This window comes from Pelecanus crispus, chromosome 2 (assembly GCF_030463565.1).
Source record: "Pelecanus crispus isolate bPelCri1 chromosome 2, bPelCri1.pri, whole genome shotgun sequence".
In the NCBI taxonomy this organism is placed as follows: domain Eukaryota; kingdom Metazoa; phylum Chordata; class Aves; order Pelecaniformes; family Pelecanidae; genus Pelecanus; species Pelecanus crispus.
The window spans coordinates 162,404,235-162,430,110 of record NC_134644.1 but is presented as its reverse complement, the minus strand read 5'-3'; the positions used below and the strand labels follow the sequence as shown (position 1 = coordinate 162,430,110).

Below are 25,876 nucleotides of genomic sequence, written 5' to 3'. Positions count from 1 at the left end.
TGGACCCCGCGGCAACGTCCTCCCTCGGCGACAGCTCGGGGCGCCCGAGGGGAAACTCGGGGCTGGCGTCGGAGGAGAAGCCCTGGCGCGGCTGGAGACGCCGCCGTCCTCCGCGCCCGCCTGGCTGCGTGGCGGGGGGCTCTGTCGCGGAGCCCGGCTCTGTGGGCGGAGGAGCGGCTCTGTCGCGGAGCCCGGCTCTGTGGGCGGAGGAGCGGGCTGTGCGGGCGCCGCTGCCCGCCGGCGCTCCCGGCCCGCCGGCGCTCCCGGCCCGCCGCCCCCGCGTCTCCGTGCCGCGGCCGCTGCGCGCCGGCAGCTCGCCTGGCCGAGGGGCGAGGAGGCGCCGGCGGCCCCCGGGCTGCGGCGCCGGGGCAGCCCCCCGCGGCCGGCCGCTGCCTCGGCGGGGCCGGGCCGCCCTCCGGCGGGTGTCCGCCGCCTGACGGGCGGGGCGGCGGCGGAGCGGCTCCGCCCCCGCTCCCTGCCAGGGAGGCTGAGGCACCGGCCGCCGCTGCCCGGCCTCCCCGCGCACCCGCCCCGGGGCAGCGAGGCGCCGGGAGGATGCGAGTGGGCGCTGCGGGCGGCGGCGAGGCGAGGGCCCGGGCGGCCGGCGGCGTTGGGAGTTCCCGGCTCACCCGCCGCCCCCCCGCCCCAAAAGAAGTGCAGTAGTTTGCGAAGCGCAAGATGGCGGCGCGGCCGTGAGCGAAGGCGGCAGGCGGCGGGCGGCGCGGGCGCGGGCGCGGGCTGAGGGGGCGAGGCGGAGCGGCGCCGCGCCGTCAGGTAGGGGCTCGCGTCTCCCGCCGCCTCTGGCGCGGGCGGAGAGGGGCTCTCGGCGCCGGGAGGCGGGCGGGCGACCCCCCCGGGGAGGCGTGCCCCCCGCCCGCCCCCGCTGCCCCCCGGGGAGCGGGCCAGGTGCTCTCCCGGCGGGGACGGGGCAGCGCCGGCGCGCCCGGCGCCCCGCGCCTCCCCGGGGCGAGGGCGGCTCCCGGCCGGCGGGGGCGGGCGGGCCGAGCCGGGCCCGGCGGGGGCGGCCGCCCCGCTGCCGCCCGCGGGGTGGGCGCGGTGGGCCGGCCGCGCCCCGCCCGCCTCCCCATTGTCTGGCGGCGGCGGGCGAGCGGCCGGCGCTGTCCCCGCGGCCGGGGGGCATCGGCTGCCGGGGGCGGCGGGGCCGCGGGCGGGCGGGGGGAGGCCGGGCGGGGGGAGCGCCGGGGCGTAACTTGGAAGCGGGCCGCTGCGCGCCCCCCGCTGCCCGGCCCGCGGCGGGGTCGAGCCCCTGCGGGTCCGAGGGCCGTGTCCTGTCGCCGTGCTTCCGTCCTCCGCCCGGTGCCAGCCGTGACGCCGGGAGCCTGTGCGCGGCTTTGCTCGCCGCAGGGCGGGGACGATCGGTGTGGCTGGTCGGTCGCGGAGTCGAGAAGTTGAATGCCGGTGCGCCCGGAGGAGCCGGCGAGCTCCCCCCCGGTGTCCCCGGGCTGCTGGCGCTCGGGCTGACGGACTGAGGGACAGGCTGACGGCAGCCAGCGAGCCATGAAGTTCTGGCTCCGGAGTTGTCTCGCATCCCGCGGCGTTGCAGCGCGGGGGCGAGCGTGGAGGAGCCGTACGGTGGTGTATGCGCAGGCAAAGTTGGGGAGGATGTCTGGTTTACTCTTCTGGGGGTGCCGGGGTCTTGGGGTGCCTTCTGACGCTCGGCTCTCCCCTAGATCAGGATGTGCGGCACTGGAGATCGACACCGACTTCCATAAACCGCGTAACGGAGGCAGTTCTGGATCCCTAAAAGGGCTCAGAGTATCTGCAGGAGTGAAGGCTATCTGGTAGGTACTTGTGCTTTATTTGTGAGCTGCTGCTCGGGCTTGCTGGTAGGTTAACTAGGCAGCTGGAGGGTGGCGAAGTTGACTTTGCACAAAGCGTCACGTAGAACAGCGAAGGCTGAGCTGTCTCTTGGTCTGCAAGCTGGGATAGATGCCACTTATTTGTAAGAGGGAGATGTGCAGAGAGCACGTTGGGGATGTCAAAGTGCATATAAACGTTGTATAAATAAAAAGTGGATTTTGTTACGAAACTCGTTACGTGAAAACAAATAGTCCCTTAAACGGAGGAATGAGAGAGGGATTTGAAAAGCGGTGCTGTTGGTTTTGACCAGCAGTCTGGTGCTTGTTTGTTTTTGCTTAGGAGGATTTCGGGCAAAAAAAGAAAGCTTGTGGATACTTAGAGGAACCCTGTTTAGAACAACCTGCATGATGCAAACTATAGGAGTGCCCTGAATTGGGACCTCTTTGAGCGAGCACGCATCCTCTAGAAAACCCTTTTGTTGCTGTCTTTAAATATTGCCAGCCAGGCAGTCTATTTCACTTGTGGTGGTAAATGAATTCCCCTAAGCCGATTAGAAGTAGATGCCATTTTTTGTAACTGAAATGATTTGCTTTTAACTTCAGGCTAGTGGCTCTTTTACCTTTGCTAGACGGAAAAGCCCTCTGCTATCGCATTTGGGGAATGTGTGTGTATACTGTGATTGTCCCCAAACTTGTCTTTGTAAAGCACAGCAGTTTGAGGGGGAGCTTTTCTGTGTGAGGCATACTCCTGTGCTCTCTTAATGTTTCGTAGGACTCTCTTCTGGATTATTTCCTCTCTTGCAACACCCTTGATGACCTGGCCGTGCTGTAGCTGGATCCAGTGTGCTGGTGGCTAGCCTGAATTGCTGTCATTTATCACTCTTGGTTATTATTGGACTTGACAGTATTTGTCACTGCGTACCAGTGTATCACTGGAGACTGTTAGAGCTGTGTATTGAACAGTTCTGGCTTCTGTAGATTTCTCGGTACTGAAGAATTTCTATCAAATAATGGACTTTGTACTGTTGTTAGGATTCATTGTGTTCCTAATGTACCGAAAAGACCGTTTCTTGTGGCTTTTGCTTTGCTGAGCGCTCTGTAGCATTTTACTTGGTCTTATTGCTATCCTTGAGCTCTCCCCGGTTTGTTTCTCTGTAGTCTGAGGGAAAGGATTAAATTTTGGTGGTTGTTTTCATCTACTTATGATTGACAGTGGTGACCCTTTTGTTTGGATGTGACTTCAGAAGAGTCTTAACTTAAAGAATAGTCATGTATCTTTGAAGTCAGATTGTCTTCTCAAGTTGGAGTTCAGGATTTTTTCCAGCTTTATGAAACTGGAACTTGTAAAGCACCAAGTGCGTATAAACGGGGTCTAATTCATCTGTTTGCACATAATAAATACAGCCAAGGCACAGTCACTTGTAGGTGGGCTACGGCTAATCTTTACTTTGGTGATCAGTTTCTCTTTACCTGTCAAGCTGAGGTCTAGTCAAGAATTCCACAGTGTCAAATCCAGTATTTTTATGTTTTCTAATTTTTAGAAATCCCGAGCCTGTTGCAAAATGTTCAGAATGATCTTTTCCGTGTCTGCTTATTAAAGTCCTGTGTGATAACAGTTTTGGGGTCATGGCGTGGGGGAAGGTTCTGAACATTTCTACCTGAGTGCATGGACGTGCTGTTCTCTTGTGTGTCTTGATGGTCAATATTCCCTCTCCTTGTGCTTTAGATGTGGGGTCGCTGATCCATAAATGTCCAAGACGGTTTGCCTCCAAGCTGTCAGTGACTTGTAAGTAAGTGATGCAGTTTTCAATATAGTCTCATTTCCCCTTTTTCTGTGTTCAGCATTTTATGCATATTATTTTTCCAAAAGCTTTTCTTACAGCATGCAAATGCTCTTTTCAGTTTGGGTCACAGTAGATGGAGAACTAATATGCTTACGGTTTGATGCCTTTGATTTGATATATTAAAAACCAAGTTCATTCTTACATAATCAAAAGTTTTTATTCAGTTCATGATATTTCTGATTGGGTATTCTATTCCCCCAAATACTTATTCCATGTAAAGAAATGTGAACTGTAAATACAATGTATGAGCAGCAAAACAAAACACACCCACTCAAAACAGAAGCGGGGAGAACTTCTTTGTTCACTTCACTGTCCTTCCAAGGAACAGCTGTAATCAGTCTGTCTGCCAAATCGATGTACAAAGTCCGGAAGGGGAAACACTGAGCCCCATCCCACTTTGGGATTCATACTGATGAAATCATCCAAGTTCATCTTGGAGTCTAAAAAAGGACCAGAAAAGAGAAATAAATTTAAGTTCCTGATGCAGCTTCTGTGGCACAGGTATACATCTATCAAGAAAATGCCCCCAAAACCCCCTCCAACAGTTCGGTTCAAAATAGCGAAGAGTTCACAGCACACTTGACAAGCAGCAGTCTGGCAAGATTCTGCAAATTGTACGGTGCTATGAAAACATCTATTTCCAGTCTCTGAAATACTGCTTTTGCTCCGATCCCTCTCTCTGCCCACAGCAATAATCAGATTACCGGATCAGTAAGCATCCTTAGTCATTAGAAATTAGTATGTGTGGGAAAGAATAAGATTTTTCCCTGCAACAGCAGCCTAGAAGGGTCGAGTAGCATCAGAGAACTGAAGTGCAAATAACAACCAGCACGAGGAACTGCAGCGCAACAGGTGCTTGTAGCCTTCCTGCATTCACACAAATCTGATTACTCAAAAGCAGGGAGATATTCCCCCATTAAGTTCTGAACCAAAGTCAACTGAGTCAGCTCTTGCACTGGCTACAGAGGAGCTGGATGAGAGCAGCAGTCAGAATTGGAAGTTGCTTTGTGTCTCTCGGAAGCGATTTGCCCCTTGGCAAACCTATGCTTTGTTACTCCCCAGACCGCAGTATTTGCTCCGTATTTGCTTTCCCTCCAGCCCCAAACTTTGTCCTTGCTGTACGTGGCCCGGCCCGCTGCAAGGCCAGAATATGGAGACCGGAGGAAATGCCTGACGTAACCCAGCCCGTAGCCTAGAGGGATGCTCAGGCAGAGAAGGGCACAAATCTAGGGACAAACACTTTTTATTTTTGCATCCTGAACCACGGAATGAAGTCAGAGGGGGAAAAGGTTAACTGCCCTAGTTTCAAGAGAAGAGTAACCGTGACTGCTCTTTGCCAGGAGCGTGATCTGCTCTGACCCCCACGGGAGAGGTAGAAACCATTCTGTCCCGTTTGTGGATCCCAGAGAGCTCAGTGGGAAGTGCGGGTGTGCAGTTTTGGGTTCAGGTGCCTTGTACATCCTTTTTCTGGAGCTGGCTGGGTACGAGCTTTGCTGACTCAGCACCGTGCTGATCAGAGGTTCCCAATTCCTCAGCCTATTCAGCTCTGACTGCAAACATCCATGGGCTTGTTGTTTTATGTTCTCACTGACCATCTGTGCAAATCATCTTTTTAAATGCCCATTAAAAGAAAACAGGAAGAGAATGAGTTTAAAGAACAGAGTGGGAGAGCCATTGGATTTACTGTTATAGCTTTCATGCTGTATTTAAGTATTTATTTTAATATGGATGATTCACGTGCGCATTTAAGGATTAAGAACCAAACAAGAGTGGGCTCTGATGAATGGATTATAAAATCCATAGAATGGAGTTTGCTTCAGCTGCAAAAAGCCTGTGCAATTAGGCTTACCGTTATGGACAGCGTCATACGAGGAAGGGAAGATGGTGTTTGGGAATACCAGACCCAGCAGTCCCAGCCGTAATCCAGCCCCCAAAGCCCTCTGGTTGCACCACACCTACACCGTGGCACAGCTTTGTGATTTGCCCAAGCCCAGCTCTCAGCACTTCCGAGGTCTGGCCCCTCATCCTTTTCGCATTAGCCTGTTCGGGCTCTGCACGTTGAAAATCCTTACGTCCAGCCAAGCATCTTCCTACTGCTGAAGTGAGTCTGGCAGAACAGGGCCAATTTCTGCCTGACTATGTGGGGATTTAAAACGGCACAAGCCCAGCAATTTGCTGTGTAGCTCAAGAACAGTTAGTAGTGGCTAACAGCTCTTGCTTGCTGGTAGGCTGGTAAGCCTGTTTTCCAGTTCCCAACTTGTCTTCTCCTCCCAGATGCTTTTGTTGTAAAATTAATGTGATTCTTCATCTAGTTCAAGATTTGAAAGATAAAGAATTCCCTGCTTTATGTGCACCGAGCATAGCAGAATGAGAATTTCATAAAACTGTTCTGTGAATGGTGAAGAAGCCCAAAGGGCATTCTTCCAGTAGAGTTACAAACACAGCTGCTGCTGCTGCTAACAGCTTGGAAGTTGCTGTCACAATGTCTGTAGGAAGTGAAATACTCTCTGAAATTCAGAAGGATCGGGGCAGAGCATAACACAGTCCATCAGAGAAGTTTAATGAAAGGAAAAATTGTTTCAGCGAAGCAAACGGGAATATTCCTGTGAAGAGCGGATGGTCTAAGAACTGGTCAGCAGCTGGCACTGAAGCAGTATGAGAGCTATCCACAGGAAAAAACCTAGTGAGATCTCTCCCCTTGTATTCAATTCAGGAGCTAACAGTCTTCTCTGTGCCACTCTTCTTAACTCATGGGCTGTATCTGAATGCCATGCATGTTATGGTACACCTTGCAGCTTTAGGAAACAGCTCAGCAAAAATGCGTGAGAAAACCACAAAGTCCTCTTCCTGAAGCAGAGGAAGAGTGACAAACAGCAGAATTTACAGAAGAGACATCTGGATGCTGCAGTTGACAAACCATGACGATTTCTCCACAAAAGCAAGGAGGAGCACCCTTTATGTAGCATTTATACATGGTCAAGAGCAGCAGAATATTTTTTTTTTTTTTTTTTTTTTAAAGATTTACATTCCACTTGCAGTCCTCCTCAGGTGCTGTGGCTATTATACAAGCTTGCTTTTGTGCATGCTCACAGCCAATGCTTCCTCTTCGATGAAACCCACTTTGTTACGCACACACTGTCAATGAGACCTAGCTGGCGCATTCTGGGATTCCTGCATAATTTTATTTTTTTAATCAAGTCTGACACTTTTGCCCCAAGCAGGGATAAAATAAAAGGCCATGCGCTATCAGATGGCATTGTTAGCCATACTCGTGGCTTCTGCCAACAGTAGTTAGAAAGCAATGTTTCAGCCAAGCCTCGCCTTGGCTCACAGACCTTGGACTATCTCTGCGTAATGATGGCTGCTGGAGGTGAGCAAGTGTGAAACAAAGCCTCCAAGATCAGCTCTGCTGCTGCCTAGCCTTGGGGGCACCTAGAATACTTAGAAGGTTGGGCTCCTCACAGACTTGTGTAGGTGTCCACAGTTCTCTACAGAAGAGACATCTGGATGCTACAGTTGACAAACCACGACGATTGCTCCACAAAAGCAAGGAGGAGCACCCTTTATATAACATTTATACATGGTCAAGAGCAGCAGTCACCTCTAACATTAACCATGTAAGCAATTTAATCTTGCGCAAAGGCAAATTAACATGGAAAGCAGAGTACTCTTGTCTAAGTGAAACAACAGGGAGAAAACAGTTATCTGCAGTGGAACATTAATGCCCCAAGCTCTTTCATGATAACAAAAGGTCTGCCACCCAGTTTTCCATCAAGTTTAAAATTACTTTACCAGTCTCTAAAGGAGGGGAATTAACAGTTCCACTTGTTGACAGCATTGTTTTCTAACCCTGTATGTTGGCCTGCAGGACACGTGCCCATCTACGGAATTGCGTCACTGAAGCATAGGGCTTCGAGTCAGCGGAAAGTTAAAGCACGTGATTGTTCCACCACAGTTAAACCCAGAGCCCTCGCTGACTTACAGCATTGTGCACGTTGAAGCACGCATCATTGTAAGATACCTCAAGTGAATACAGGGAAGACAAAAAACAAAGCTGGAGAAAGTGGTACCGAATGAAAGACAACTTGAACTAAACATCCTAGATCTGTTACAATCTGTTCTTGTTCTGATGCAGGTCTTGAAGCTACCTAGTGAATGACCTTCCACCTCCCGTGGGTGCAGGGTAACCAGTTCCTTTCATCTGCAACATTCAGCCAGCTGACCAGGAGACCAGCGCACATCAGCCCAGAGCTGGAAGACTGTGTCCAGTCTGGGGCTCCTCAGTACAAAAAAACCCCAAAACAATGACATACTGGAGTGAGCCCAGAAGAGGAACATCACGTTGGTTGGGGCGGGACAACATGACATTCAATGAGAGGCTGAGAGAACTGGGCCTGTTCAGTCTTAAGCCCAGAAGATGCAGGGGAGATCTCTCTGCTGTCTACGTCTACCTGATCAGAGGACACAGACAAGATGGAGCCAGAGCCTTCTCGGAAGAGCCTGGCAACAGGACAAGAAGCCAAGAATGGAAGTTGGAACATGGGAAATTCCAATGAGGTATGAGGAATTTTTTTTTTTTTTTTTTTAAAACCATGACAGTGGTCAAATATTGGAACAGACTGCCCAGAGAGATGGTGGAATCTCCATCCCTGGAGGTGTTCAAGGTGAGACTGGACAGAGCCCTAAGGAACCCCTGTTTTGAGCAGGGGTTGGACTGGATGACCTATGGATGTTCCTTTCAGCATGGCAAGGTACAGAGCAAAGAAATAAAGCATGGGAGAAATTGAAGATCTGTGTGTCTTTCACTATCTCTTAACATCACAGAGGCAATCTGGAGGTTGCTTGAGACCATGTGGCTGCTGCGCATCAGTGAGGTAAAGCTTGGTCAGGCAAGACAGATAAGGGGAGAGTTACAAGGGTTTGCAGCTAGAGAGTCATTCCCCACAGCCAGAGGCACCTGTACACATGTGCAACTGTTTGAGGCATTCTGTAACTTACTGTCTGCAAGTAAGGTTTTCTACTATTTTGATTGGAGTAGAAGTTTTCACCTTCCTGGTCTGGCCTGATATACATTCCTCCCACTTTCATTAGCTCTCAGCTATCACAAGAATAAAGGGCTTCAGCACCTAGGAGGCTCCAGCTAACAGTGAACCATCCACTGCAGTCCAGGCATTCTCCACTTGCTACACCACCTTTGTATAAACCTTTACTGGAGCTAAGGACAAAGACAGAGAATTTATTCTTGGATTGTCTAGAAAACACCTAAAGCTTCACAATGAAGGCTACATCTGTGCTCCTGCCCACATTTGTAATTCATTTCTACTCTAGTGTGAAACCCCAAGCTTCCTTAGAAGCCAGAGCAAAGACTGAGAATTAACTTCCCAGCGACTTCAAACCACCATAAACTTGGACCTAAACACAACACATGTTTCTTTGACCCTGTCTCCTGTAACATAAACACATAGCAGTACTGCATTGTTAAAAAAGCAACAGAACCAAATGTGCAGAGCAATAACACGAAAACTCTTTCAAAGCAAAACTTCACCACAGTTTTCTCCATCTGGGAAGAAAGTGAGAGAACACACACACACACACGGCAAATGTCAGCCAGCTTGCCAAACACATGGTTAGAAGCAGCTGAAATGCTGTGTGATAAGAATGGTTTAAGCAGCTCTACAGAATAGATCACAAGTGTTTACTTCTCTCTCTGCTTGGTCCAGAGGCCATTATCTAGACTATCACTTCAAAGAGGCTTAAGGCTTGGGGAAATATTTGCTGACCTGCCAGTTTGCCTTGAAGGTCCTCAGGTCTGTCCACCTGGTAGAGAAACCTCAAACATCTCATGCAAGCAAACCTAGCACGCTGAGCGGAGCCTGAAAACTTCCTCCTGTCAAAACAACCTGCTCTGGCAGGATGGGACCTGCCAGCTAAAGTGTGGTATAATCAGTGTGTTAAAAATTCACTTTGTGAGCCCCAGGCAAGTTACTTGGCCTCTTTGCTTCAGTTCCCTGCTTCTCCCCTGTAAGGAGAGAAAAGTATTACTTACCTCTCATTCTCTGCTCAGTTTATGAAGCTCAGTAATTAATGTTTGATAATGGTAAATGCCAGGAGGCATGCTAGACTTTACGTGTTCAGAAAAGGAAGTACCAAATGCTTCATAGCCCTATCTTTCTCCAGATGAAATAATAAGCCAGTGTGCTGGTTTTGGATGGGATAGAGTTAATTTTCTTCATAGTAGCTCGTATGGGGCTATGTTTTGGATTTGTGCTGAGGACAGTGTAGATGACACAGGGATGTTTTTGTTTTTGCTGAGCAGTGCTTACACAGAGTCAAGGCCTTTTCTGCTCCTCACCCCACCCCACCAGCGAGTAGGCTGGGGCAAGGAGCTGGGAGGGGACACAGCCGGGACAGCTGACCCCAACTGACCAAAGGGATATCCCACACCATACGACATCATGCTCAGCATATCAAGCTGGGGGAAGAAGGAGGAAGGGGGGCATGTTCAGAGTGATGGTGTTTGTCTTTCCAAGTAGCCATTATGTGTGAGGGAGCCCTGCTTTCCTGGAGATGGCTGAACACCTGCCTGCTGCTGGGAAGTAGTGAATGAATTCCTTGTTTTGCTTTGCTTGCGTGCGCGGCTTTTGCTTTACCTATTAAACTGTCTCTATCTCAACCCACGCGTTTTCTCACTTTTACCCTTCCAGTTGTCTCCCCCATCCCACCACGGGGGGAGTGAGTGAGGGGCGGCGTGGGGCTTAGTTGCCAGCCAGGGTTAAACCATGACAACTAGCTGGATGTGCTTCTGGCCACAGGTTGTGGAAGCACATTCATTTCTTGTGTGCATCTTGGACTATGTCATTCAACACTGTAAGCAGGATAAAGGAGCTCTGGCAGCTTACCTGCCGTTTCAATGCAAGGGTATGAAGGAGGAGGTTTCTGCCATTTTCCATTTGCATCTTTCATGTGAGATCTGTCCGAGGCAAATGTCTTCAAGTACAAACCTGCTCGAATCATTCTGATTTTCCTAAGCAGTAATGCAAAATTGTATCAAAAGATGCGTGCATACAATACCACATTAGTCACTTGGAACAAGAGCCTTTTCCTCCCATCAAGGAGCATTAATTTCATGAAATACATAGAGTCAGCAACATTGTGCCAAGCACTTAACTAGTTAACAAGAAACTACAGTACGAAAGAAAAGGGCTGTTGATGCCGAAGGTAAAGAGCTTTAGAAAAATAACACAGTGCATTTATTTTGCTGGAGTATGGCAAAAAACCTCTGTCACTACGCATCCACAAAGAAAACTTCAACTTTAATTTCATGAAATAACATCTGTGGTCTTTGTACTTAGGTCATCACCTGTGAAATTCTGGGTGAAGGCTGTCATCCAACCTAAAGGCCTCCGGAGACGCTGTATAAGTCAAAAGGACACGGAAACGGCAACACTGTGTCAAGATCATAAACGAAGTTCTGCTCCCCGCTGGAAACATGAAGTAGGATAACATGGTAGTCCTGGGAAGAAGGGTAAGGGCCATTAGGTAAACAGCTGTTAATGAGAAACTGGCAAAGGCAGTGAAGAAAGAATGCTTCCTAAAAGCAGAAGCTACAGAGCCTTTCTCTACACCCTGCTTTCTGTCCTTGAAGTATTAAGCCTGTAACATTTCTGGCACCAGGAGAGAGATTTCCTAATGCCCGCCTCACCTTTCAAGAAGTCTCGGTATTCTCCCCATTCCTTTGCAGCGCCCTTTGATTTAAGTCTGGACAGCTAAACTAAAGTGTATGCTACTCCTAAGAACATAGCAAATCTCTTTTGTGAACCACACCAAAACACAAAAGTTGAGTGGAAGCAGCATTTTTGTCTTAGACCCAGTCCTAAATAAAAGCTCACAACAATATATGATCATAGCTTAACATTAACATTATCTAGTGATCTCTCTTAATAAGAGAAGCGGTACCCGTTGCAGTAACATGGCCTGTGAATTTGAATGCCGAGCGTTTAGCTGCTGAAAAAACAGCATGCAAATGAAAAAGCAGCAAACAGCCTCAGATCAAGAGGAACGCAGGAGTAAGACAAATTCCTGTAGTAGCTCTTGAACCTGGGAAAAAATGCCTGTGGGTACTAGATCACACTTTTTCAAGGTAACTGAAGGTACCTGTTAACAGCTTACTAAAGCTTACATTAAATCCACTCACAAAAAGAGTTTGAAGCACTGTCTTTTGACACTTTCAATATTAAACAATCCTACCACAAAGGGATTGGAATGAAAAAGATCTTAGGCAAGCTATTTTGCCAGGCCGATATACACATACAACCATATGCTACGGTATTTAGAAGAATACGTTACCGAGTATAAGAAAAATTAACTACAAGCTTTACATAGCCTACGATCCACTGAAACATCAAAGTCAAAACACCTTCTGATCCATGAGTTTTTATGAGAAATCCGCATTCTGCGGTGGCCTTTCTCGACTCTCCTATTCCTTCTTAGATCACCTTCACAACACTTGGATCTCTTTTTAAACTAAACCCTTTTTGTACTACAAATATGCCGATATCTGGGGAGCGAATGAATGATTTGGAAATCACAGAACTTCAGAAGTCTGCAGACTGTTTTGCAGAGTTTCAGGAACAGAAATTGCCACAAGAAATAGAGGTTTTTTCCCAGAGCCAGATAACTGAAAGAACTCTGTAACGATACATATTTGAAAAAAACCCCCACCTTGTAGTGGTTTGTAGCAATCACTGAATTGCATTCATTGATCAAATGACACTCCAAAGCTACCATTTATGGGTCAGTTTAATTGCTGACACCTGAATACAGATAATGCTTATATTTTTCTACCCTCTGTCAGGCCTACATGGATATTTTCACACACCTGCTTCTTACAAGTACAGACATCTACTTCAAATTCTACAAAGCTGGTAGCCTCAACAATATCCAGATGGCAATCTTCACAAATCTGCTATGTACTCTGGCCAATGTTTGTCACCTGTACATTTTACTGAATGGTAAAAAGAGCACCAGATTTAGGCTCTTTATTAATCTGGTGTAAAGGAATACTAAATTTTAATACAAAACTATAGAATACTTGAGGTTGCAAGGGACCTCTGGAGGTCATCTGATCCAGCCCCCCCTGCTCGAGCAGGGGCATCCAGAGCCAGCTCACCGGGACCAAGTCCGGACGGCTTCTAAATATCTCCAAGGATGGAGACTCCACAGTCTCTCTGGGCAACCCGCTCCCGCGCTCCATCGCCCTCACAGTAAAAAGCGTTTCCTGATGTTCAGATGGAACAGTTTGTTACAGTAAAGATGGCTGACACTGCCCACCTCTGATCCTGCAGATACCAACTACAGAAGCACGCACCCAGGATTACTGAGAGAGAATGGAATGCCTTACCCAGACAACAGGCTCATCTCCCTGTCCCGATTTCTGCTTCCAGAGCGGAATCTGAAAGTTACAAAGTGAATAAACCTGAAGTTAATAAAACCTTTCAGATTAATACAGATTAATTTGGGGTTAACTTGTTAGTTCTTTGCTAACCTGTTCACTTTATCCGCTTACATCTGTGCTGCGGTCAGAAAATTTTCTCTAGTTTCTATCTTTCAGGAGCATGAAGTTGGAGACGCTATCCTGGGCCACAGAACGTCACCGTTCTCCTAAACTGACAGATTCCAGGGAAGAATTCCCCCACAGCTCACAGGGACATTGTGCCTCTTCCCATGGTCCTGAATGCATCAGATAACTGAAAGACCTTACATGGTGTGGTTTGCACGCCTCTGAGCCAAAACGAGCGGCAAGAGGGTTTTGGACCACATCTCCCTTACAGGGGGGGCTGCGGTCTAAAGGCCTGGGGGGCTGCGGTCTAAAGGCCTGGGCCCCCGGCTCGCCCGCGTCGGGCCGCGGCCAAAGCACCCGGGCCCCCGGCTCGCCCGCGTCGGGCCGCAGCCAAAGCACCCGGGCCCCCGGCTGGCCCGCGTCGGGCCGCGGCCAAAGCACCCGGGCCCCGGCTCGCCCGTGTCGGGCCGCGGCCAAAGCACCCGGGGCCCTGGCTCGCCCGCGTCGGGCCGTGGCTAAAGCTCCCGGGCCCCCGGCTCGCCTGCGTCGGGCCGTGGCTAAAGCTCCCGGGCCCCCATCTCGCCTGCGTCGGGCCGTGGCTAAAGCTCCCGGGTCCCATCTCGCCTGCGTCGGGCCGTGGCTAAAGCTCCCGGGTCCCATCTCGCCCGCGTCGGGCCATGGCTAAAGCTCCCGGGCCCCCATCTCGCCTGCGTCGGGCCGTGGCTAAAGCTCCCAGGCCCCCATCTCACCTGTGTCGGGCCGCGGCCTAAGGGCCTGGTCCCCCACCTCCCCCGCCCTGGGCCGCCGTCCCCGCAGCCCCGACTCGCCAAAGCCGCACGGGGATGGCGCCTCAGGCACTCACCATCCTCCTGTCGTTGGAGATGAAAACAGCGTAAAATTCTTCCAAAGGGAACTGGTCCTGCCGCCTGGTGTAGTCGCAAAGCTTGAGTTCTCTTTGGTTTCCCGTGGATAAATGCCATCCTCCTGAAGGAAATCTTTGAATGTCCTTCCAAATGGAACGGAGGTAGGAGCAAAACTCTCCTAACTACACTTGAATCCCAGGACATGCAAGGTCAAGCTTGACTGCTCCTCTGAGCCAATTCTGAAATAAAAGGGTTTTGTTTTTCCATGAAAGTTTATATGAAAGGCTTTGCCGCAGTAATTTTTTCAAAGGATATTAAGTTGTCCACAAGAAAAGCGTGGTGGAGGGGAGCTTTAGCTTTGAAAGCTGGTTTGTTGGTTTGTTGGTTGTTTTTTTTTTTTTTCTGAGAGCTACTTCTTGGTGCAGAAGTGGTTCAAGGCTTACCTGCCATTAGTTGCACCAGTATGAAGTCAGGAGAGTTCCAGAATAAACTTGCGTAAATGAGGGAGAATTTCCTTCTTAGCTTAACATACACGGTTCAGATAAATACATTCTTCTTTCCCTAGGAATTTTCCGCTGGCAAAATTGAATGCTTCAATGGACACTGTTTAAGATCAATGAGAAAAAACATGCCGCCTTGTTCAGACTCTAGCTTTGACAAAAGCATGGAAATATTAAGTGAAAATGTCAGTCGAAGACACTTTACGAGGTACTGTATTTGTAGGTGTCCAATCTCTGTTCAAGTCCTAGAACTAAAAGGAAAAGTGAAAGCATGCCCGACGAGTCATGTCATGATAAATCTACAGCCAAAAATCTGTGGGGGAATACGATTACGTTAATATCCGGGCCAGTACGTTAGAACTAGAATCACTCTTCTTAGTCAAAGTCTTGTGCTTGTATAAAAACCAAGCATCTTTTCCCAACTCCTTTGAGATCTCTCCTCCAGTTTAGTTACTGAGATGTTGTTTGCACCGTTGAGACTTCAAGGTTAGCAGGTTATGAAAGTTATGTCCTTATAGAACTGCCTGCCTGTGGTACGCAGCAGACTTGGGATCTGAATCCTCCGTGTGGTCCACAGGCTTTTCTTTGCATGATGTGGAGCACTGGATTATAAACTTGGTCGGTTCCCTAGTCTTGATGGGGAACAATACGATACAATACAATACAATACAATACAATAGTTCTATGCAGTGATTCTATACAATATTATCCTATATAGTCTATACAATTCTATACAATAATTCTTTTCTCCCTTCTCTCCTCTGCCTTCTTTCTTAATGTAGGCAGTTGGCAAAGCCAAAATCAGACCCAAAAGAAGAAGAATATAAAGAAGGTAAGTAGTGGTAACTCCCGAGGATTCCTTTTTAGCCTGTTTCCCGAGAAGGGTTGCTTTTGGTCACTCCATTTAACTTGGCCCCCAAAACTTCTGAGCTCATCAGCCAAAATCAGGTGCAGTGGTGAGAGCAGATCTCTCAAAGACAGTGAATTTCCTATGAGGTTTATGAGAAGAGGTAGGTGCAAATAGGAGGATATGCTATCAATTCCTTTGGGCGTGGGGAGAATGCAGTGTGAATTCTAGGCTGCTCTTAGGCACTAGAGAATCTGTTCCTTAGCTCAGGTTTCTTTGTGACGTGGATTTTCTGGAGTCTGCAGGACACAAATTAATTGAAAACCGTTGTTGCAAATAGGAGGGAATATTGCAGTATTATAATATATGGGAGTTGAAAAGGAATTCAGTCATGAGGCGCACAAACCCACTGACACGGGGAAGTGTCGCTGAAGTTCAGCGATTTACCTTGGAACCGAATTGCCGTGCTGAGTACCCCAGCAGGGTGAAGGCCTGAAATGCACTTTGTGTGTGGTAATTCAAGTTCTAATTGTGCACTACTTTCTCACTGACCTCTCCTGACTGTTTTAATGATGCAAGTAACGGAACCGTGGCAAAGGATGCTGTGTGGTAAATACTGGGCAGATCTCTGTTTAAAGCAGGCAAGTGTTTGAGTTGTTTGGTATTGAGGAGTTTATCTTGAGACATTTGTTATCTTGTAGAGCTTTTGCGTCATGATGCAGAAAATGAAAGTGATGCATGCTTAAACAGCGTACTAAAAACATGCATCTTAAGAAGAGACTTCCCACGTAGACAATTTTTTAAAAAACCTATTAGATACAAGTTTACATGAATGGAGTAGAAACACCTTAGAGAGAGGTATTTGTTGGTTTTCGCTTTTCCAGAAAGAAGTAACTGGAATAAACTTGCCCCCTACATGGAACAAAAGTTGTGTGTTTGTTTTCATCAGATTGGCTTTCCAGTCTATTAAAAAGTTGTCGTGCAAGTCATGCTTGTAAGTAGGTAGTTTAAACATAAGTAATTTTAAGTTGAATGCAGTGGTCATGAGAATAAGTTCTAATTCAGTATTTAAAGAAAAAATCAATCCCCTGCAGATTTTGTTACATTGTACTAGAGTAACGGTGAAATAAAGGGAATAACACATCTTCTGTCTCAAAATATTTTATATATGGATGCATTTTAGTCACCAGAACGCTGAAGAGCAGAGCTGATGCAAAAGCTGCAGAACAAGTCCGTGAAGCAAATGGGGATTTGGAGGTCCGCCGAAGCTGCAGACTTCGACGAAGTCGTTACACCACTACAAATCAATCTGTTTTGTTTGACAAACTGATAACAAAGTAAGTGGTTTTTTTTTCATCATCTTGCAAAGCTACTAAAATGAACCTTATTAGCAAGCCTTTGTGCTATGGCATAATACTGGCTAGGGACTTTCTTCTTCTTTTGACAACAGAAAAAGGTATTGTTATTCCTGGCAGCAAGAGCTAAATGCATTCAGCGGTTAGGCTGAGACTTCCCTACATGCCCCTCTGTATACACGACGTCCTTGTGATAAGTGCTGTGCTGCAGGTGCCCGCCATAGTAGAGTCCCACCAGGGTTGCCCGGCTCGGAACTTGCAGGATGTTGTTGGCAACCTCTGCTAACATTCCGTTGCCGTTGATCAGGTAGCTCCTCTTCCTTGCTCCTCTGCCTGCGCTGGTATGTCCTGTAGTTGTTGTTCGTGTATTGACTTCTGTAAGGTGTGGGCCTTTGTACTTCGCAGCCAAGGTGTTCAACCCGAGTTTTTCAGAAGTAGGTGCTTGTGGCTGTTAACAGACTTCCAGGTCTGAGAGTGTGTGCAGGAGGATGTATTTGGAAGGTGCTTCATGTGTAAAGAATTTGGGCACAGCCAATGTTTAAAGTGGCCACTGGTCTCTTTGTTTTGGGATTGCCAGTTGCAGAGAGATCTTCGTACTAGAGGATCTTTTATGTATGGGCTGGGTGGGTTTGTGTGTTGTCTTGTGAACCAAAAGACCTGCTTTACGTTGTGACTTTCGGTAGATTTAACTTGCCCTGTAAATCAATTTTTTTTAGTGTCAGAAGCGCCTTCACTTTTAATTAACTTGTCTTCCATGCTTACTAATAATTTTATAATGCTCGCTTGAGTTAAGATACCGAGGAAAGTTGAATACAGCCAAAGTGAAGTAGCCCTAGTGTTTCTGCCTGTCTGTCCATGGCTTAATTCTCTTTGTGAAGCCCCAATTGACATTGTTTTCTGAAAGGTTTGCAAAGTGTAACAGCAGTGGGATGTTTATTCCAGCATATAAAGTCATGGAAAACCAGCATGAAACTTAAATTACAGTTAAGAGAAGAATAAGCAACCTGTTGTCTGAGGAAGGCTGTGAACTGAAAATGACTTAATGCAATCATGCAGAGCAACTTAAGTGTTATAAAAAACTGCCATAGTTCTTCCTGTTATCTTACTATGATCTTCAGAATTCTTTTTTTCCTACTACAACATTTTTTTACTGTGTTCAGCAAGAGGGGAAAATAAACCTGAAAACAGTGTATATTTGCAAATCCTCAAACACTTGTTCTTAAATCTCTTTAAAAAAAAGTGAACATTTGACCTAATTTTTAAGTAGTGTTTAAAAAGTTGTCCATGACTCTTGCTTTGTGCATACTTTTTTAAAATGTCCTACTGATTATGTGTAGTGTTTGAGATGTTGTTATCTTTTTGTACTTGCCTATCTTTGCTCTTACATGTCAACTTTTTGTCTTAGTACTGCAGAAGCAGTCTTGCAAAAAATGGATGACATGGAGAAGATGCGTAGACGGCGAATGATGGAAGACCTTGGGGTGTTCCAGGATGCAGAAGAAGTAGATACTAATTTATTTTCCTGGTTTTGTATAAGTAGTGTATTTCTCATAGGGAAATTATTGAGCTGTAATTTTAATTTAGCTGAAATAACTTCTTCCGAAGACTAGCGTCATCTACAATAGCATTTGGTTTTGCTCTCTAATTATAATTTAACATCTTACTGTTATGTTATATTAAGCATATATAGATATGCTCTAAGGGTGGAGGAAATACCTTCTTCAGAAGCCATGAAATAGCAGCGATACGCTGAAATACGTGTCTTATACCGTGCCTTCTGAATTGCCTTATGATTTTTGAGTGGACACTGTTTACAAACAGCGGTTTTGGGGCTTGGGTTTTCACTTCAAATTGGACTAAAAACTGAATGCATTGATGTCTGCTTTATCTGTGTTTGTTGTTCTGCCAGCCTTGCCTCTGAGCTTAAGTAGCCCTCTGTCCCTAGAGGAACTTATGTGAAAATTATATACAGCAATCGTATTTCCTCTGTCTGAGTTTTGCTTTATTAAATTGTTCTTCCACTGTCTTTTTGAATGACAGGCACTTCATTTTTTAAACATCTTCATAGCCTGCTTGCACAGGTTTTTGGTTAGATCTGAATTTCTTTTTTTTTTTTTTGAATGAAACCGGAATTGTCCATAGTACTTTGTATAGCATCTCTCAAATGCCCATATGAATTTTTTCTTGTCTGCTAGGAGTTGTTTTTTCTTGGGTTCTGCCACACTCTTGGATTATTAACCTGTGATTAATCGAGACACTCAGTTTTGTATCTGGATGAGTATTTAACTATCGCATGTACTAAGCCCTATTTTAGCGCAGAAATTCTTGTTACTAATCCTGGGTGCCCGAATGATGTTCCGATTCTCTCCTCCTGTACCTTAATCTTTTGTGTATACGGAGTGCCTTGATACTGTTACTACATGGGCACCAAATATGCCCACGTCAGGTTTTCTGCATATTTGTGACTGATCTTTCTTGTTTGTTTTCATTAGGAAAACCTCGATAGGTACTCCCGAGGAGAGGAAGAAATCCAAAGAGCTGACGAAGAAATAGCTGATAATCAAGGTGGCACCGTAGTTGGGTTCTGTTTTAAATTTTCTTTCCTGTGCTCTAGCCAAAAGCTTTGTCTTAAACAATTGAGACGAGCTGAACTACTGGGTATTTTTCATCGGTTAAAAAAATCTGTATTGCTATTGGCATTACAAGCCATAGTCACGGACTCTAGGGCTGTACTGTAGTGAGCTCAGAAGAGGTATTCAGAGGAAAAAAAAAAAAAAATTGGTGCTTTTCCAAAATGTTTACAAGATAAAAGGCAACAGATGGCTGTGGACAGGTGGGAATACAAAGAAGTGGATGGTATTACTCAGAATGAGGAGGAGTGGTGTCGCTACAGCAGGAGCATGACAGTTTTCACGGTTTTGAGCAGCACAGCAAGAGTTTTCAGGAAGTAAGGGAGGCTGCCAGATGTGTATGGAAAGCTGCTCCCGAGGGTGAAGATGAGCAGGGGAGAAGACAGCGTTGTTCATTTTTGTGTTTAGCAGGTAGTCAGTGGAAGCTGCTGCCTGGGCCTGTAATTAGGAGCTGTCATCGCGGTACTCAGTGGGAAATAACTTGAGGAATACGTTAAATTGTAAAAGGCCATATTAACTTTATGTTTGAAGTGAGGGGGAAAAACTTCAAGGTTTTAAGGAGAATGATAGTTGTGATTAAGGCGGTCAGTCCACTGATCCTTGGAGGAGCTTTCTGGATGGAAGAGCAGGGGGTGAGACTGTGCCTAAGGACAGAAAAGGATGTGGCGGCAGTTGAGCCGATCAGTGTTAGGTTTTGTGACAGACCTCCTCTGCACACCCCCAAGGGAGCTCGGAGAGCCCGTGGCAGGAGGGGGAGCCCAAGTAATACCCTGCCGTGCTACTCCCAGGCTCATCCCAGGGCCATCAGCCCGTCCAAGTCCTATCTGCACAAGGCCAGAGGAGCACAGGGGTGGGTGCACAATGGCAGGCAGGGACCCAAATGAAGGCCTCAAATCAAGGAGGAGCAGCCTCCTTGTCTGGGCCCCTCCCAGGGCTGTCCCAGCAGAGCCATCAGCCCCAGTGTCCCCGCGTGAAACCCGTTGGGATGAGTTGTGGGGAGCATGAGAGATGATGTACGCCATACCCAGCGAGGGCAGCATCTTGGGCGTGTTACACAGACTGTGAAAGGCTTGACCACTGGCAGTGGAGGCCTACAAAAGGGGTCGAGCTAGATGTCCAGGTGTTAATGTGCGCTGGGGTGATCTTGTTCCTAACCGTGAACAGGCCAGAGAACAGTCTGTGGCCTGGTTTTAGGCCTGTTGTTAGTTGAGACCTAGCCTGTGGCTCCCAGGTGTGCGCCTTGGTGATCAGAGCTCCTCGCAGAGCAGCCAGAGAACACCTGGAGCCGCAGGAGGAGCCCAGCCAGAGACCTAAAGAAACCAAGGCAGGGCAAGGCATTAACAGAAAGAAACATGATCAAGTGTGCCAGGGGCTATTTGGCTGGTAAGGGAGAAGGACAGCTACCTCATCATTTGGAGATCTAGTTAGGAGAATATCAGCTCGAGGCCTTAATAAGAGCAGCTTTAATACAAGGCATTGGCAGTCGAGAGGGAGGAACTATATGGCTTGGTTCCATTGGGTGGCTCTCATGGTGTTAGGCAGGAGAGACTTGTAGAAAAGAATTAGAAATAGTGTGTTGAATGGGAAATAAGAGTACGGGGCGATACATTGGTGGTGAAAGTGAAAACTCTGGCATTTTAAATTAGGAAAAAACTAAAATAGACTTTTGTAATGGGAAGCATGCCAGGAAGGAGTGGGGCAAGTGTGTCAGTGTTGGTGTAAAGAAGATGAGTGGAGCAAGGGGAAGGACTAGCGGAGCAGAAAAGCAGAGAAATTCACGCCTCTGTGGCAGGAGTGTTGGAGTACCAAGGACTGAGGATGGTAGTGATGCCGAAATAATTTTTCAGGTTTCCATGTGCTGTCTGCCTATCTTGTGTAACTCATCTTGCATTCAGAAAGCAGTGTGACCTTTTGGGGGGAAGAAAGAAAAGGGTGGTGCTTTCCAAAGAATACGATTGACTTAATTTTAGTGAGCAGGTAGGTGAACAGAGCACGCACATTCCTCACCTGGTGTCCAGCTATTAATGTGAGAGGGTATTATGAAGAACCTGCTAGATAATCATGCTCTGGTTTTTGCATTCTTAGCAACTTTTGTGCAAAAACTTTAAGTTACTTTGCAGAAGCTAGTGGCATCAACTGTATGCATTTGACATCATTTTCTGACTGGGGAAGTTCAAAGCTGTGACTTGCCCATTGTTGCTCATGTAATCTGTGGCAGAGCTAGGACTTGGAGCTAGATGACCATGCTTAGTCTTACCACTGCAGAGCATTCAAAACATTTCCTTGAAACGCTGTCGCAAAATAACCAGAAATTACTTTCTGAAAGAGTGGTTTTCATAGGAGCTGCATCTTAGCTAAGCAAGATGACAGAGTTGGTGTTACTAAGACTGGTGAGAAATCACCCACAGCAATTCCGCCAAGGCCAGAACAATATATGTCTGCTCCTCTGTGTTTTGTAATTTCTGGAATGTGTCTTGCATAAATTGCTCTTAAGCTTTTGCAGGTTTTCCGATCCATTGTGTCACTAACGTGAAGGTAATAGTAAAACCTATAGGCATCTGCGTAGTGTGTTTTGAATTGCATATAATTTGCAGCAGTACTTAAGCAGTTTAATGTTATGTCGATGTGTGGTAGTTTCATCAGAAGAAAGTGAAGAGAAAGAAGATAATGACGGTGAAGACACTCGAAAGCGTTATGACCTTCGACAGAGGAAAACCGTTCAGCGCTATCAAGCTCCATTGACAAGTAGGTTATATGCACGGTTTCTCTTAAGAGCCAGTTTCTTGCATATAAGTGACTTTTTTTAATGACAATATATACACACACTCAACTTCTATTTAAATTTCTTGCCTTCATTCTGCAAGTAAATGTCATTAAAGGCATGTATCCTGTGCACGTTATATTTCCTTGCCATTTGCCATACTTATTGTTGGTTTTCAGTAAAAAAATGACCTATGTGCCCTTGAAGGAACAGGAATTAAACAGACCTGATAATCTTACTCTTGTGGTTTTCAGTTGTCCTTAAAAAGCAGGTGTGTGTTTTTTCACTTCTGCTGTGTACTGATTTATTAAAAAAATCCACCCCTCCCCCAAATCACTTGAAACTTCCCCTGAAATTAGAGATAGGGGACACATGTCACATTTTCTGCCTCTTGCACTATCCTGCTGTCTCTTACACTTGTTTGTAATGTTATTTCAAATTGTTTGCTTTCAACAGAACCAAGACAACGTAAGATCTATTTCTCGGGCCGGTCTTCACCTGTCAGACGGAGAGATTCATTTAGAAGTGCTCAGTCACAAGGCTCTTGCTGCAAAAGAACTAAAAGGTTGGTGTACGGTTAGCGATAGTTCTTATTTATCAATAGTGCTGTCAGTCGCATTACTGAATAATGTTTTCAAAGGTTGTCGGACTGGTGGTAATTACAGATTCATAGTATGATTATTGCTGTGGTAGTCTGAGGGTATAAAGAAAACAAATCTTGCCGGGGGGTGGGGCAGGGGAGAGACTATACTTTTTATTAGCCATTAGATTTTAAAAAATGCAGTATTTGTGGTCACTGATAAGGTGATTATGGAGGTTGTGGCTGAGATTGTGTAACTGAAAGTCTTTTGTTCTGGAATTGAAGCCAGAATCTCCCTCTGAAAACCTTAGACTATTTAATCTTGAAGGATACAAACTATTTTCTGAAAACTGAAGGTAATTTAGTTAGAGGGAGAGCCTGTATGGAAGTTTTAGTGGATTTTATGGTTTTTTAATCACTCCAATAGTGATTCTGGTTTCTCTTTGGAATCAGTTAATGTTTCTGTATGAAACTATCCTTAAACAAGAACAATGCTGAATGAAATTGTAAATTGTAAACTGCAATTATAACTTATAAATTGCCATAGTAATGACAAAGGGGGTTTGGATCCTGTAAGCAATGAGAGCATGGAGAATGCCATGGCTTGCTAGATAGGAGCATTTTGTTTAGCATCCTTGAAAGCAGACAGTTATGGAAGGAAGGGTTTTTGAAGCCAAATTTGTGTTTCACAGAGTGGATACGTAATGCTAAGTGAAACTCGATTTGGGTGTGAGAGAGAGAGAGAGAGATGGGACAAAATGAGTACTTTGTTTATGAAATTTCTTTGCAAAATAGTTAAACATTTTACCTTCCTAAGAAAAATTAAACTTTGCTGTCACAAGGAAAAATCTTGTGATGGACTTGGAAATCGGTTTCATAAGGACTACAACGATCTGGAAACTCAATAGATCTCAAAGTAGATTCTGAGATAGAATTCACTTGCAATTTGAGATTACTTAGTGTGTACTTCAGTTTTTTTACTTGTTTGTTTGAAATGTTTGCAGACGGAGACACGCAGTCCACACAAGAGATTCCACATCCTCTTCCTCATCGCCCTCATCTGATGATGAAGAGCATTTTGAGAGGCATAGGAAGCACAGCCGTAACCGAGATTTAAGAAGGTTGATGTAATTGGAGACTAGGGGAGGGAGGAATCTACCTGGGAGGAGTTTGCATCTGCCTAACCATGAAGTGTTATCCCCTTCATCTTGTACAGTTTCTAAATTGCAGCAATATTTAATCATAGCTGTTGGTACCGACAACTGTAACTGGACTCTCTAACATTGGACTTTTAGAATTGATTTTTAATAAGCAGTTTGCTTTCTAGGCAGGAATGTGGGGAGGAACACTTACGTAGGTTTTTTAATGTAATATTCTACTGTTCCTGTGCTTTACAGTAATTTATTCAGAAAGAAACCCACCATAACAGAAACTGTTATAAATAGAGGCAATTATGGAGGTTTTGTTACTTAACAAACGCTCTAGAAAAACTACTTTAGTAACAACCTAACAAATAAGTTTTCAGCCAGACGTCTTTCAGGCAAGTGCGTCTTCTGGCACACACATCCCAAAGTCCTTGGGAAGGACCAGCAGTGGCTGGGCAGCCTTTATAAGGTTAATCCACACTGAAATAAGTATCGCCTCAGGCTGTAACTTTTTGAAGGCAGAAGCAAAAAATCTTTGAAAGATGTCAGTGTGTTTTGGGGGTTCTTCCATCACACAAATCGAGGTCAGTTCACAGTCTCCACATACGGAATAACTTGTTCTAAGCTTGCATTCATATACGTGCTGTGTGGACTGGCCGGGATATTCGTACGTGCTAAGAGTTGTGAAAATAGTAAACTCAGTTTAATGCCTGGAGTGACCATTTTCCTTTATTTACTCATGGACATTAAATGTAAACCAATTTGAAGGAATATTTAACTCTTCAGGAATTTTATGCTCATTTATAAGGTCATCTTCACCTTGTTCACTTGCCATCATGATAAAAGCAGAAATCTTCTAGCTGCACGTTGAGTTAGAAAATGCCTTTCTTTCTCTTTCTCCTTAATTCAAATCAGGTGTCTTCCAGTGAACTTTCAGAAAGGTGACTTAAAGGGAATTCACAAGGATCGAATGAAAATTGGAGCAAGTCTGGCTGACGTTGATCCAATGCAAATAGACTGTTCAGTAAGTATTTTTAGTTCATTGTGTCAGTGAGATGTTTCCAGTGTTTCTGAAAGTGTTTGATAACATGCTGCCTACAACCACTTTGGTTTACAGCTTTCTCTCAAGTGATTTGAAAATTGCCCAGAACACTTCCTTTGTGCTGACTTACGGTTTCTGATGGAACCTTATCAAGGCTGCAGCTTTCTTTAACATATAAACCGTGTTCTGTTGAATTCTCTGTAGGTACGATTTGATGGTGTGGGTGGTCTTTCTGACCACATTTCAGCTCTAAAAGAGATGGTTGTTTTTCCATTGCTTTACCCAGAAGTCTTTGAGAGATTCAAAATTCAACCTCCAAGGTAACAGACATTGTTTAAAACTATAAATTCTGATTCACCCATTTTCAGGAGAATATTCAGCTGAGGTATCAATGTTTCCAGGCTTCAAAATTTTCAGCAGTGTTGAGGGGGATTTTAGCAGTCGTGAAAAGTACTTTCTTAAAAATGGGTAGAATCCAGAATATAGGTAGGTTCAAAGGTTTACTGTGTGGTGAGAATACACTTTCAAAGTGTCTTGCCTTTACACAGGTGGGGTTGGGGTGGTTTTGTTTTAAGTGCTATGTACAAGTCAACTTGATTAGTTTGTAAGCAGGAAGGAATCATCTGCTGGTAGTCGACTGTAATCTGTTGCTTGGAAGTCCAGTTGTCTCTCCCACTGACTCTCTTTTTTCTCCAAGTGCTCAAGGGTCAGTTTTACAATTGACAGGACTTGCAACTAGAACCTTGCAGTGTTTGTTGTGCTTGGGCTAAAATAAGAATCTGTCCACTTCTTACACAGCTAAATTAGTTCTGTGTTATGAAATGAAATTATTAGAGACGTAATTGCTAGCTTTAGATGTTCTTGGTCAGCAAAACTCAATCACGGTATATTGAAGTATGACTTTAAATTCTTTGCTTTCAAATCTTTCAG

The 25,876-nt window shown here is 45.9% G+C and overlaps 2 protein-coding genes across 2 annotated transcripts in view; one reads left to right on the top strand and one right to left on the bottom strand.

Moving 5' to 3' along the window:
- Positions 1-3,970: 3,970 nt before the first annotated feature.
- On the bottom strand, positions 3,971-14,536 carry LOC142592894 (protein N-terminal glutamine amidohydrolase-like). Its single transcript, XM_075705083.1, is given in 7 exon segments — positions 3,971-4,104; positions 10,564-10,688; positions 11,025-11,071; positions 11,073-11,177; positions 13,065-13,115; positions 14,086-14,264; positions 14,530-14,536. Coding segments are annotated over 7 exon segments (648 nt in total).
- LOC142593012 (ATPase family AAA domain-containing protein 2-like) overlaps positions 14,225-25,876 on the top strand; it is a 31,037-nt gene continuing 19,385 nt past the window's right edge. The window contains exons 1-11 of the mRNA XM_075706136.1: positions 14,225-14,295; positions 14,652-14,794; positions 15,369-15,418; positions 16,617-16,770; positions 18,194-18,290; positions 19,281-19,356; positions 22,053-22,163; positions 22,636-22,744; positions 23,764-23,880; positions 24,820-24,928; positions 25,151-25,266. Of these exons, the coding sequence (XP_075562251.1) occupies positions 14,703-14,794; positions 15,369-15,418; positions 16,617-16,770; positions 18,194-18,290; positions 19,281-19,356; positions 22,053-22,163; positions 22,636-22,744; positions 23,764-23,880; positions 24,820-24,928; positions 25,151-25,266 (1,031 nt within the window). The 5' untranslated portion in view covers positions 14,225-14,295; positions 14,652-14,702. The remainder of the gene's footprint in view (positions 14,296-14,651; positions 14,795-15,368; positions 15,419-16,616; positions 16,771-18,193; positions 18,291-19,280; positions 19,357-22,052; positions 22,164-22,635; positions 22,745-23,763; positions 23,881-24,819; positions 24,929-25,150; positions 25,267-25,876) is intronic.